The sequence below is a fragment of the Rhea americana genome, unplaced genomic scaffold (assembly GCF_003343005.1).
Source record: "Rhea americana isolate MKP2758 unplaced genomic scaffold, rheAme1 scaffold_47, whole genome shotgun sequence".
In the NCBI taxonomy this organism is placed as follows: Eukaryota; Metazoa; Chordata; class Aves; order Rheiformes; family Rheidae; genus Rhea; species Rhea americana.
Genome location: NW_028186612.1, coordinates 5,875,367 through 5,889,009, shown reverse-complemented (window position 1 = coordinate 5,889,009; position 13,643 = coordinate 5,875,367). Strand labels below are relative to the sequence as shown.

The following is a 13,643-nucleotide window of genomic DNA, read 5'->3' as shown; positions in this document are numbered from 1 at the left end:
CAGCTGTCTTGGAGTGCTTATTGTAGAGCAGGAGAAGAGGACACATGCCTGATCTGTGTTTCTGTGTTCTAGCTCTGCCTGTCCTTTTCAAACAAACCCTTGAGGACACGGAAAAGGAAGAGGGGAAAACAGTCTCTCTGCGCTGTGAAGTCACAAAACCTGACGCACCCGTGGTGTGGAAGAAAGGAGGAGACACGCTCCAGGCAAGTGCCAAATATGAAATGAAGCAGAAGGGGACAGTGGCGGAGCTGGTGATTCACAATGCGGAGGCAGAAGACGCGGGAAGATACACCTGTGACACCGGAGACCAGCAGACCACAGCCGAAGTCAAAATCCACGGTAAGAATAAGACACAGGCTTATGCCTATTTATTGTTGTTTTTGCCATGGTGCTTCTAGGTCCTGCCAAAYGAATATTCCTGATCTGATAAAATGTCTTTCCTTGCTTCTGAAATAGCTATTCTGTTTTGTCTCTGGACAGAGACAGTTATCTGARCTTTAAGCCAGGAGGTGAGAATGACCTCRGCTATTTTGTTAAAGACTATGCAGTCCTTTCCTTYGGTTACTGAGCAAGTTTTTCATGTKTYTATGACCAACAGTATTTGGACAACAGAGGAGTTATTACTTTGATATCAGATTACTGTAAAATAATWATTTTGKTTTTATTTTCCCCAATTTCATGGTGTGCTAATATAAATGCAACTGAAGTCCTGGAAGCGCAGGTGAGTCACTGTTAATTGGCTGTACCAAGGGAATCGTTTTTGGCACTGTTTAAGTCCCGTATGGGGTAACCAGTTGTTACTGATGCCCCTTAAATAAAATGAACACTTCATCCTTCAGCCATCTGTGCACTCATCAAAGATGATCTTAAGAGCTTGGAAGCTTTGGAAGGGGGGACAGCCACCTTACGCTGCGAGCTGAGCAGAGAGGCCCCCGTGGAGTGGAGGAAGGGGCACACTGTTCTCAAACCAAGTAAGAAGTACAGGATGAAACGAGAAGGCACCGTGGCTGAACTGCTGATCCATGATCTGGACTCAAAGGATGCTGGAGACTATACGTGTATAGTGGGAARTGAAAAAACCACAGCAACCTTATCAGTGAATGGTAAAAAATCAGAAATAATCCGTGAAACCYTGGAACATTTTTGTCCATCCCCTTCCTCATCCTTTTTGCATATTTCTTAACAACACCTATCTTTGTGTCTTGCTTCTTTTTTCATCCTTATTTTTCATGTTACCATGTCACTGCTTTYTCCGTTCCCCATCCACCATCAGTGTTCAGTACGCTCCGTGTTGCATGTACGTGTGTTGTGCTGTCTTCCCAGAGAGCTTTTGCCAATGAATGCTGCTGACATGCTTGTATGTTTTATTGAATTAGTATGGGAACATAAGATTCCTTGGGATTTTTCTGTTAAGGAGGATTTAGCACCCTTAATGATGAGGGTAAGTTTATCAAAAGTACGTGTGATCCAAATCAAATTGGAGGCTTTGATTCCCAAAGAACAGCTCCCTTGAGGGAGTTCGCTTCCAGCCGAAGAAATGGCAGTATGTGTTTGAGGATAAGAGCGGTGGAATAAGGCCTGGGTAGTTACAGGATAAATCGTTGTTCAGCCTTTTACCAGAGGGACTTCTGAGTTGCAATCCCTATCCCTTGTGCATCTCTCAGCCCTACCGATTCGTTTCAAGAAAGAGCTGAAGAACGAGGAAGCCACAGAGAGTGGAACGGCCACTCTGCAGTGCGAGCTGAGCAAGGCAGTTGGCTTGGTCGAGTGGAGAAAGGGCGAGAAGGTGCTGATGCCAAATGGCAAATACAAAATGAGACGAGAAGGCCGTTTTGCAGAGCTGGTAATCCAGGATCTAGAACTGACAGATGCTGGGAGTTACACTTGTGTATGTGAAGACCAGAAGACAACAGCTACTTTGCAAGTGAACGGTAAACATTCTGCCCRTGCTTATCATTTAGCCCTTCCCTGAAACTCAGTATATTTGACACTCAGTGTTTTCTGGTCTTCTGATGACCRACCAGTGTGATTTCCTAGAGAGGTTTCACGCTCTTAGCTCCGTGGTGGCAATGAGTCACCCTGTTAAAGGACATCTCCCTGTGCTTTTTTTGCTTTGACACATCATAGCTAGGTTCTGTGCTGTTTTCTCTCTCTTTTTTTTCCTTTGCTGTAGGAGTTCTCCCYCTGCACACACACTTACTATGATATTCATCTAGCAGTAATGCATGTTTAATTAAATGTATACCCTGCAGTCTGGTAACTCACAGAAAAGTCCAGTTCATTCCCTTCTAGCTCTGATTCCATCTCTGTTGGTATTGCGTCCTTCAGCCTTGCCCATCCTCTTCCAAGAAGAACTGGTGAACAAGGAAGCTACAGAGGGAGAGGCAGTCGCTTTGCAGTGTAAACTCAGCAAGTCGGCCCCRGCTGAATGGAGAAAGGGGCATCAGGTTCTCAAGCCAAGTGAGAAATACAAAATAAAACAGGAAGGCCCCTTTGCTGAGCTGATGATCCAGGATTTGGATTTGACAGATGCTGGTGATTACAGCTGTGTGTGTGGAGATCAACAGACTACAGCTGCGCTGAGAGTAAATGGTAAAAAGAAATCCATGCCCCAAGTAAACCTGCATATTCCAGACACTCCTCCTCTTTTTCTCCTCTTGATCTTTTTCCTGTGTATTTTCCAGCTCCCCCACTGCTGATTGACTTTTCTTTCCTGTTTTTCTTTCTCTTTTTACCTGATCTCTTCTTGATGTGCTGTTTGCCTTCATAGACACTATGTTTAAATAGTGCAGTGTTTAAATAGTACAGGTTCCCGACTCAGTACAATCTCCTAGCTTGTTTAAAAGTTTTCCCGTAGGAATTGTCCTAAAAGTGGAACTGATATTTACTTTGTGTTACTACTAAGATGAACAAGCTTTTGTCTGTCTTAATGAAAACACAGCTTTTTTATGCTCCTGCAGTTCCCATTCCTTTTTTTTATCAACTTTTTTTTTAGTCTTCCAAAACATACATTTTATCTCTGCAGAAAGCTGACAACATGTTTGTAACAGTTTAAATCGAAGGAGCTCTATTTATAGACGTACAAACAGTGCAATAATAAATCAGGCTAGTTCACTCAGAGGAAACAAAAAGCTTTRGGCCTCACGTGGAAATGTGGCCTCTGATTTTATGTCTGTACTTTTGTTGATGCACATAATAGAGGGTGATGACTTGATCTTATCAACTAAGTCTGCAGATAGAGAGACATGCTTTTGAAGCAAGTTTTAAAACATGAGAACAGGAGATTAAAAGGCAAACTGAAATCTCTCGAAATACTAGAGATTTTAACAAAATTTTGAAATGTGAAGGTCTTATGGCATCAGTGACATGCAGATTCAGAGAAACGAGAAAAGAGAGTACGTTCATGGGTCAGATTTTCTCCRCTTTGATGCCATGTCCGTATTGCATTTACTCTACAGTCCTACCTACTCTTTTCGTCAAAGAACTGGTGGATGAAGAAGCTACAGAAGGTAAAAGTGTCTCTCTGCACTGTGAGCTGAACAAGGCCACTGCTGATGTGGAGTGGAAAAAGGGACTCAAGACCCTCAAATCAAGTGACAAGTATAAAATGAAACGCGAAGGTGTCATTGCTGAGCTCGTAATCCAAAACGTAGACACGATGGATGCTGGAAGTTATTCCTGTGTGTGCGGAGACCAGCAGACTATGGCAGTTTTAACAGTACATGGTAAAACACACAAACCCAGAAACTTTCCCAATAAGCTTTTTTTTCAGGGTACTTAGAATCTTATTCCTATACTTCATTCTGGGAAAACAAGGTGCTTTTATAACTACAGGCCATAAGCTGTTGTACTAARTTACTCTCATATGTAAATCAAGCTGAAATCTTCTAGCTGCCAATCATTCTCAGTGAGAACTTTGATTTTTTCCTGACATGAATGTGTTTGAAAGAATGTCAGTTCAAGTAAAAATGTTTGTTTTCCCATCATATATTGAAATGAATAGTTTCATTTCAAATTGACATTTTAGAATGAAACTTCAGTGTTTCATTTTTTACATTGAAAGTCTTTTCATTTGCTTAAATATGTAAAGGCATAGCAAGCATCTTCCTTTCATTTCAGTTTAAAAGTTCATAAGAGAAAACCATTTTTTTTCAAAAATTTCAAATTAAGATTTATTTTTTACTTGAAATTTCACAAGGAAAAAAAAGAGTTTTCTACTGATATTTTCTATTTCTGTCTGTATTGATTTGTGACGCTGAGGACATATAAGATATCTCTATATATTACTGCAAATGTTGCCTCCTTGCCTCGTGATACGATTTCTTTCCTCATACTGATTCCCRGAGGCTTTTGACAGTTTATGTTCTTTTATTGACATATCAGTTCAGGATAATAGGGGAAAGGAGGAGGATGTTTAGTTTTAACTCTCTGGAGCATTATGTCTCACTGCCCATATTACTGTCTCTCAGCTTTGCCTGCGTTTTTCAAAGAAGGATTGAAGAACAGAGAAGCCACAGATGGTGCAACAGCCACCCTGCGCTGTGAGCTAAGCAAAGTTGGTGTCCCCGTGGAGTGGAAAAAAGGGGACAAGCTTCTCAAACCAAGTGATAAGTATAGGATGAGACAGGAAGATACTTCTGCAGAGCTGTTGATACGAGATCTGGAGGTAGAAGATACAGGAGAATATACTTGTGTGTGCGGAGATCAGAAGACCTCGGCTGTATTGACAGTCCATGGTAAAAAAACCCAATTCTTGCTCATGGTAGCAGTATCTCCAGAGATCCCCCTTTTCTTTGAAATATCTCTTTCTTGCCTGTTTTGATGTTTTGCTTCTGCAGCTTTTTCTCAGTCTGCTGGCTCATTTTAGAGTGAAAAAAGCGCCCGTATGTAAGGCCAAAAGTGACAAGGCCTCTAGCAGCTTGTTTGTGTTCAGAGAATTTGACACTGACGTCTCACTTGTGTCAGTGGATTTCAGTGCCTAACTTGAAGTTTATTTAAAAAAATGAGAAGCTCAGTTAGAAAGAGGGTTTTTTTGTTTTTGTTTTGTTTTGTTTTCCATTCAGGAATGGCTGACTGTCGTTCTTCCTTGCAGGACTGTGATATATCCTGCTGATGGGGAAGGGGGGGAAAAAACATTTTTCTGAAGGTTCTGATTTAAATAATATTGAGAGAAATTTTGTCCTTGTGTCTGCCATGGTGAATGGTGTAACAGCCTTGGTTACACTTTAGCAGAGGCAATTCACATGTCGTTCCAGTAAATGAAAGAACTGTTTTCATTTGAGATGTATCTTAAGGTTGAGATGCTTTTAAGGACATGGACAAAACTGTGGAGGCAAAACTCTCTGTCTTCTCTCAGATTTCTCTGCATGCTTTTCCTTCCTCTTCTTTATCCTGATAAAATACACTTCTGTTCTTTCTTTCCTCTAAACTAGCATTTTCTTCTTCATGCCACTCACTTTCTGAAAAACCTCCCCCTCCCCCCAATTCCCGATATTAGAATTATTATGCCCTTGGAAATTGTGGCTTAAAGGTGCACCTAAACTTCTTTTACCACTCTTTTTTTTTCTGACCAAGAAAGGTAAATTATGATTTGGGGAAGGTATTTCCTCTAGAGATCTGCAAATAACCAGCCTGTCATCAAGGGCAGTGACTTTCAGTCAAGGGATTAGCGTTYGGGATGGATGAACTCAGACGGCAGTAGACTCAGAGGACCATTGGAATCATCTGGGAAACAGCGAGCGTGCTGCATAAGTTAACGTTGGAAGAAGGTTCTTGTGACAGTTGTCCCTCTAAGGGCCCGCAATAGTTTTCTAATAGATACAGTTTTYAATATCGTGCAGGATCACTGTTTAAAGAGACTTTACGATTTAGTTTCCTCTAATAGCAAAGGACAGGGCTCAGAACCTAGTCTTACATTCCTCAAGGGCTGATTAATGTTTTTGATGTACCCTTTGTTTATATTACATCCCTTAGCTTTACCTGCATTGTTCAAAAAAGAACTCACTAATGTGGAAGCCACAGAAGACGGAACAGCTACCCTACGCTGTGAGCTAACTAAATCTGCTCCGGTCGAGTGGAGGAAAGGGCAAAACGTGCTCAAGCCTAGTGACAAGTACAAAATGAGATTGAAGGATTCCATTGCGGAGTTGACAGTCCATGGCTTGGAGGAGCAAGATGCGGGAGATTACACGTGTGTGTGCGGAGACAAGACGACTACTGCATCGTTGACAGTGCATGGTAAAATACCTAAGCTCAATAGGGATTTTCTGCATTGTCATCGTGATCTCAAGCAAGATCACAAACTGGTCTTGATTCCATCTATTATTTTAAATTTTGTGACAGCTATACCAAGTGCTGGGGATATCTTTGCCTCACTTGGGACTGATAAATAGCATCATACAGTCTTCTCAGTCCCCGTTCTTTCTTGTTGATCGAATCTAGAAGTAGGTAATGAAGACCTTGGTGAAGTCATAAAAAGCACTTTAAGTATTTCCGTTAATTATTTTCTCTAGGTGTATCACTGAGATTTCATTTATTTTTCTTGAATGGAATTAAAAGGTGATACGTTGTAATAAAATCGAGAAAGACAGGTAGGATTGACATGTTATGTCTTGGAGTTTAAGTAACACATTGTGTTGATTTTAATTATTCATCCAGTCTTAGCACAAGGTAGAGCTGTGCATAGTTCTTTAAAGTTCAGGGTCAGCTTTCTATTGTTTCTGACTTAAAATGACTTTAAAAAGTGTATTCCAATACTGAGTTTTAGAACACTCATTTCCAGTTCAGTTGTGACAAGCCAAATGTAGYCTACTGCAAAGCAAATGGCAGGGGTGCCTCTGAAATCATTGTAATTTGCCACTGAGGTACGGTATGTTTTAATCAAAACTTTCAGAGGTTAAGGGTTTTAATCCAGTGGAGCAATCAAGATGTAGTATTTCCTCGATTTTAAAGTGCTCTCTCTTAACCTATGATCTTTAGCCCTTCCTCCACATTTTAAGAAAGAACTGAAGAATGTAGAAGCCACAGAAAGTGGCATGGCCGCTTTATGCTGTGAATTGAACAAGCCTGCAGCTTCTGTGGAATGGAGAAAAGGTGACAGTGTCCTGAAGCCAAATGAGAAGTTCACCGTAAAACTTGAGGGCTCAGTTGCTGAGCTGATGATTCATGATTTAGATCTGACAGATGCTGGAGATTACACGTGCCGCTATGGAGATCAGGAAACAACAGCTACACTAAAAGTGAATGGTAAAAAATTATATTCCCATTTAATTACATTATTTTCAACCATCTGTTTTTTAAAAGCATGGTACTATCAGCTTCGAAATTGCAACCCTATGTCTAATCAGTTTAGGAAACTGTGAATGGACATGGAAATAAGCACCTGAATGTGCTGGTTGATATCAGGTATTGGTCAAGCGTTCACTGGAAAAATTCTGTATTTGGATGGAGTTGGGATATTCATCTTAGTTCCAATTCGCTTTGATGTTCATGTTCAGTAGTAGTTCTTAAAAAAGGAATATCGTATCATCATCATGTTGATTGTAATGATGTTACAATCCTAAGGCAGAAAACATTACAATTTGATGATGGGATATTTTTGAGCTAGTTTTCAGTGTGATATTAAACATTCTTTGAGGATGTTAAGTTCTACTTAACCATGTGCTGAGGAGACATCTCATGGAAACCTGGGATTGATACCTCAGATATTTATCRTTTACAAACATTTTAGTAATGATTTGCATTGTGATAGAACCTAGACATTCCAGTTAGGCTTTATTTTCCATTTTTTGTGCTAGGCAATGTTCAAAGTAATGCAGGACTCAATACTGTAGAGTTTGAAGAAATTGAGACTGCTATGGTTCTCTATTTCSTTCCAAGGACTAGTCTGTAAGAAAAAGCATTGCCTTGTGAACAAGGTGTTCTCCAGCTTTCTCAAGTCACCATCGTGTGGTTCTCAGAGTGATCATCAATCCTATGTGATTAGGGAAAGCTTTGCTTGTCACATGTGGTCTGTGGACCACAGATAAATAGTTATTTTGATAGCTGCTATGGTCATACATTCTGTTCATTTTGAATTCCTCAGCATTGCCTGTATACTTCAAGGAAGAAATGAAGAACAAGGAAGCAACAGAAGGTGAAACAGCCACACTACAGTGTGAGCTATCTAGGGCTGCCTCTGTGGAGTGGAAAAAGAAACACAAAGTGCTCAAATCAAGTGAAAAATATACTATGAGCCAGGAGGGTACCACTACACAACTGCTGATCCATGCTTTAGAAGTCAAGGATGCTGGGGAGTATACCTGTGTGTGTGGAGACAAGAAGACTACCGCAGCACTGATAGTGCATGGTAAAATACCTGAATCAAAAAGTCGGATTTTAATGTGTGACATTTCTTACCTCCTCTGGAAGCCTCAATACTGACTCACAATGAGTTCCTTCTCTAATCTTGCCATTATTAGTTGTTTTTGTAAAGCATTTTCTTGCCTTTTTTCTGATTTTCATCTAATTCTAACTAGAATTCTAGTTTCATTGATTATACTAACACTTTTCTCTGTTTTCTTCTTCCTACCCTGGTTGATGCATGGTTACACAGCTTTACATCACACTTAAAGCTGAAAGATTCCACTTGCTTGCATTTTTGTGTTTTGCTTTACTTGTTTTGAACTTGAGTCAGGAGAGATGGAGTAGCTGGTGCGTTCATTTTTCTTCAACAAAGTGATCTTAGATGTCAAGTTATGTTAAGATTTGACAGATAATTTTATGTAACACCAACAGAACTTGATTCAGTGCAAGCTTTTTATGTAACTCTGCTCAAGGGTCCTGTAGGTCTGTTACTGCATTCCATTACTCAGTGTCAGAGTGGAGTAGAGTGGAGAATACTTTACAGTCCTCAGCCAAATTCATCTGCACCCTTCCCTTGGAAGAGAGGGAAACACTATTACCACAGTCAGCATACGAAGAGGGCAGTGAGCAGTAGAGTTGCATCCATGTTTCTTACCTGGAAAGTCAACAAATCGGTTTCTTTGCTCTACTATCAAGACCTTTTCATCTTCATGTTTACCAATAAAAAGGATAATTTCAGTCTTGAGCCCCCAGTTTAACTATAGAAAATAGAACTAGAAAGGATTCAGCAGATTATCCAGTCCACCCTTGAGCCCCAAGTCACCTCTTCCTAGCCTGTGCTTAAAAATCTCCAGTGGTAAAGAATCCGCAATATCCTGGAGAGCTCATTCCACTGCCTAACTATCGTTACTGCTGAAAAGTTCTTCCGAGTGCCAAAATAAAATCTTACTTAGGTTGGCTTAAGTCATTACTTCTTGTCTCATCTTCTGTGAACACTGAGAAATACTTATTATTATCCTCTTTCTGAAATTCTTCTACAGATTTGAAAACTTCAGTCATGTCTCCATTTTATCTTCTCTTTTCTAGACTAAGCAACTTCAGGTCTTTTACTCTTTCTTCGTAAGTCATATTTTCTAGAATTCAGCTCACTCTTGTTGCTTTCTGGACCACCTTCAGTTAATCCACATCTTTCTAGAAGTGTAGTGCCCCAAAATGGGCAAAAATGTTCCATCTGAGGTTTTACCGGAGTGGAGTAGGATGATGGGACTTCATGTGTCTTGCATATGACAATCCAGTTGATATATCCTATGATGATAATTGCTTTATTTACATTGAAATTACTCTTCTGACTTGAATTTGCTTTGTTGTTAAGCCCCAAACCCTCTCTGCATATCTGCTCCCTATTGCTCCCCATCTTGTATTTGTGTTGCTGACTGTTCCTGAATATATTTTGCTCTTGCTGAATTGCAGCCTATTTTTCACACTGCTGTTTTGTCAAGATCATTTTCATCCATGTCTTGCAAAGTGCTTTGAACTTCTCTTCCTTCCCAGCTTCATATCATCTGCAAATTTAATAAGACTACTCTGAATTTCATTGTCCACATCACTAAAGAAAATCCTGAATGGTACTGGGCTCCAGACAGAGTGCTGACGAGCTTTGCTCAATCCATTCTCCCACTGTGATTTTCTCCCTCCCTTTGCCCATCAGATGACAGAGCCCAGGAGTGAGGAACTGCCCCTGAGCTTCTTGAGACCTGCAGTGTACCTGACCTTTCTCATTTTGGCCGTGTGTTTTGTAATAATTACTTCATGATCATACGTATGTCCCACATTTTCTAGGTCTCTGGAGTTTCAAACCATTGAAGAATTTGTGATTTAGGCAGGCTATTCCTAATGTTTCCTTGGAGTGGGATAGTTTGCAGTCAATATTGTAATTATTGCCCTTAATATCGTTTCTTTAAGAAGTTACCACTTTCTCARACTTCCTCACCCTGACGGTTTGTTTCTGCTTGGTCACAAGTAACAGTTCGTGCATTTATTTAAGCTTGCTTTCTTCCTGCAAACAGAACTTCCTTTTGCTCTTCTCCACTGTGGCTATTCCTAAAAACCATGAGCTTTTCCACTTCGGAATTGGTGTCTGCCCAGTTATCTTCTTCAGTCATAGTCTCAAATACTTATTTCTTACTAGTCAGGGTCAGAACTTGAAGAACCTTCTCTCCTATTCTTCTCTACACACTCTATGCACGAAAGTGGTCCTCATCCCATTCCAAAGACTTAGCAGAAGTTGTCCCATCCTGTTGCTTCCCCAACTAATGTTACCATATTACCATCCAGTCTTATGCTCCGAATAATTCTGTTAGCTGTTGCAAAAAGGGAATCAGTATGAGGATACACCTAAACTTGCTGCTGTGATGGTCTTTAGCAGATGTTGACAATGGAGACACTTCTCTACTTTTTCCTTTTTATTATTACCGAAGCACTTTTGAGAGGTTGGTCTGATTCTGCTCCTTAGCTTCATTCTGACTCTTGGGCTAGGTCTCCAGGTATCCTTAGCACACAGTGCAAAACCTTATCTTTTTTTTTTCCTTTAGGTTTTCTTCCTAACCATGGTGTAACCTGCTATATTTATTTTCTCAGGCTGAATTATACTGAGGAAATTAGAGCTTTGTCTGTACATGAAGAAGACTTCTTCCCATTCCTGCTGTTTATTCATTTTTTTTTGGTGACTGAGAACAGCATATCATAAAAATGTTTACTTCTTTATTCTCAGCCCTTCCTGCTCTCTTCAAAGAAGAATTAAGAAATGAAGAAGCTACTGAGGGTGGAGAAGTCACTCTGCGCTGTGAGCTGACCAAAACCGCTTCAGTGGAGTGGAAAAAGGGACATACATTACTCAAACCTAGTGAGAAATACAAAATGAGGCAGAAAGATGCCACTGCAGAACTGGTGATCCATGATCTAAGTGAGAACGATGCTGGGGATTATACTTGCGTGTGTGCGGACAAGCAGACCACAGCATCCTTAGCAGTACACGGTAATWACCATTATCATGTAGGTGTCCTAATGATCAGGCTTAGGGGTCGGATTCACTTTTTTTTTTGTCTRTGACCAGTGTCATCTCTGCATAACTTCTCTGAGTCTGACTTTGCATGTCATGGTCCAGAGCATTAATTCACCTTTTATGGCTTAAAGGAAGGACCTGCACTCCAACTCCTAATACAGTATGTGTATTTAGGACCTGATCCTCTTGTGAAGTACAAGTAAAATCAGGYCCTAAGGCAGCTCCCCTCTCTTCCCCTAGCTTTTTCTCCCACTACTCTTGCCCATCACGTGGAGGTTGTGTTTGCTGCTCCAATTTAACGTTGTCCATTACATCCTCAGCTCTGCCTGCACGCATCAAGGAAAGCCTGAAGGACAAGGAAGTAACAGAAGGTCAAACAGCCACTCTGCACTGTGAGCTGACCAAAGTTGCTCAAGTAGAGTGGAGAAAGGGAAGCAGTTTGCTTAAAGTCAGCGACAAATACAAAATGAGACAGGAGGGCACAGTCACAAAGCTGCTTATCCATGACGTAGAGTTGAAGGATGCTGGAGAATACACTTGCGTGTGTGGAGAACAGGAGACAACTGCTGCCTTGATAGTGCATGGTAAAAATCACATACGTATATCTGTATTGCCAACTTCATTTATTTCTCTACCAGCTCATCTGCTATTTGTTGCGTGTTTGCCTGTGGCTGAATTTGTTTCATTTAGCTTGTAAGCCATCTCTAAGATCTGGTTGTGTCCAGGCTGATTTGCTTCTTTGTGTGTTGGTTTATTTAATGTCCTAGAATTACACGGAAAGAAAACTGTTCCCTCCATAAAGTGTCCTCTGCTTCTGTATTGTAGCAAACTTGTTCCTATCTCTCTCATCAGCTACGTGGAATGTGTCGTTTTTAATGTCTTGTCCATTCTGTGACCTTCAGCCCTGCCTGCAGTTTTCAAAAAAGAACTGAAGAACCTGGAGGCTRTAGAGTGCCAAACAGCAACTCTGCACTGTGAACTGAGCAAGGCTGCATCTGTGTCATGGAAGAAAGGAAGCAAAATACTCAGAGCAAGTGAAAAATATGTCATGCGGCAGGATGATGTTGTTGCTGAGCTTGAAATTCGTGAGCTAGACCTGCAGGATGCAGGAGACTACACGTGTGTGTGTGGGAACCAATGCACCACTGCTTCTCTGACAGTGAATGGTAAATTCACCTTGCAGATGAGTGCTTATTATAATTTGTTTCTCTGAAGAATCCTAATGCTRTATAAAGTATTCACCTACCAGCTTTAGACTTTTTCTTAGGGATTAATGTGTTCAGAGAACTTCTTGTTCTGGCCATCTTAATTTGGTCTGATATCCCTGCAAAGGGAGTAGAGGAAGCAGCTGTTTTTCCATGCAGACAGGCTGATAYACTGTAAATTTACAAGAATAATGCCTAGGAGATGCTGGCGTTAGACCAGCTGAGATACCCTGCCCCCGTGGAGGGTGGCCCTGAAATACATCCTCTAGGTTTCATCTTGAATCCATCCAGCCTCTTGTATTTTGACACAGTTCTTTCAGCACGGTTCTTCTTTTCCTACTGTGACTGCTGGATTCAGTTTTGCAGATCATCGTAGTGATAACCTCTACCTGAACCTTAGCCTGARTGGCTGGAGTAAAGTTCCTAACTTGGCCAGATTTAAACATAAATTAAAAGGGTTTGTGATGCCAACTGGAAACTGTAGAGGTCTTACTTTACCCACTCTGTGTATTGACTTTCCGTTTCCAGCCTTGCCGGTTCTTTTCAAGGAAGGATTGAAAAATGAAGAAGTTACAGAAGGAGCATCAGTTTCTCTGTGTTGTGAACTAAGCAAAGCAGCTCCCGTGCAGTGGAAAATAGGGTCCAAAGTGCTCAAAGCAAGTGACAAATATCAAATGAGACAACCTGGCACTACTGCAGAGCTGGTCATTCATGGCCTAGAAGTTGAAGATGCTGGAGATTACACTTGTGTTTGTGGTGACCAGAAGACAACAGCAACCTTAACAGTCCATGGTAAAAAGATGCTATTAAATTAATAACTCATTTCTCTCTGAAAAAGAATTGCTCARCACGAATTTGGGGGCATTATTAATCCACTCCTCTCCTCCTCCCTTCAAAAGGAYGAAATGAGATGTTTTTTTCTTTTCTTCTCAAGCTCGCTGTTCTTGGGTACTTACATTTTCTAGCCTGTTGCCCCCTCATCTCCTTTGTTTCACTTCCTCACTGTTCAAAGAAGTAGTGAGGGATGAAGAAGC

At 40.8% G+C, this 13,643-nt stretch overlaps 1 protein-coding gene across 1 annotated transcript in view; it reads left to right on the top strand.

Annotated features, from left to right (window-relative positions):
• Positions 1–13,643, top strand: part of OBSCN (obscurin, cytoskeletal calmodulin and titin-interacting RhoGEF) — a gene marked incomplete at its 5' end in the record, with an annotated part of 135,422 nt that overhangs the window by 28,354 nt on the left and 93,425 nt on the right. Inside the window, 13 exons of the mRNA XM_085316526.1 lie at positions 73–339; positions 840–1,103; positions 1,665–1,931; positions 2,329–2,592; positions 3,459–3,725; positions 4,470–4,736; positions 5,974–6,237; positions 6,979–7,245; positions 8,084–8,347; positions 11,114–11,377; positions 11,725–11,988; positions 12,307–12,570; positions 13,138–13,401. Coding sequence (XP_085172652.1) covers positions 73–339; positions 840–1,103; positions 1,665–1,931; positions 2,329–2,592; positions 3,459–3,725; positions 4,470–4,736; positions 5,974–6,237; positions 6,979–7,245; positions 8,084–8,347; positions 11,114–11,377; positions 11,725–11,988; positions 12,307–12,570; positions 13,138–13,401 — 3,447 coding nt within the window. The remainder of the gene's footprint in view (positions 1–72; positions 340–839; positions 1,104–1,664; positions 1,932–2,328; positions 2,593–3,458; positions 3,726–4,469; positions 4,737–5,973; positions 6,238–6,978; positions 7,246–8,083; positions 8,348–11,113; positions 11,378–11,724; positions 11,989–12,306; positions 12,571–13,137; positions 13,402–13,643) is intronic.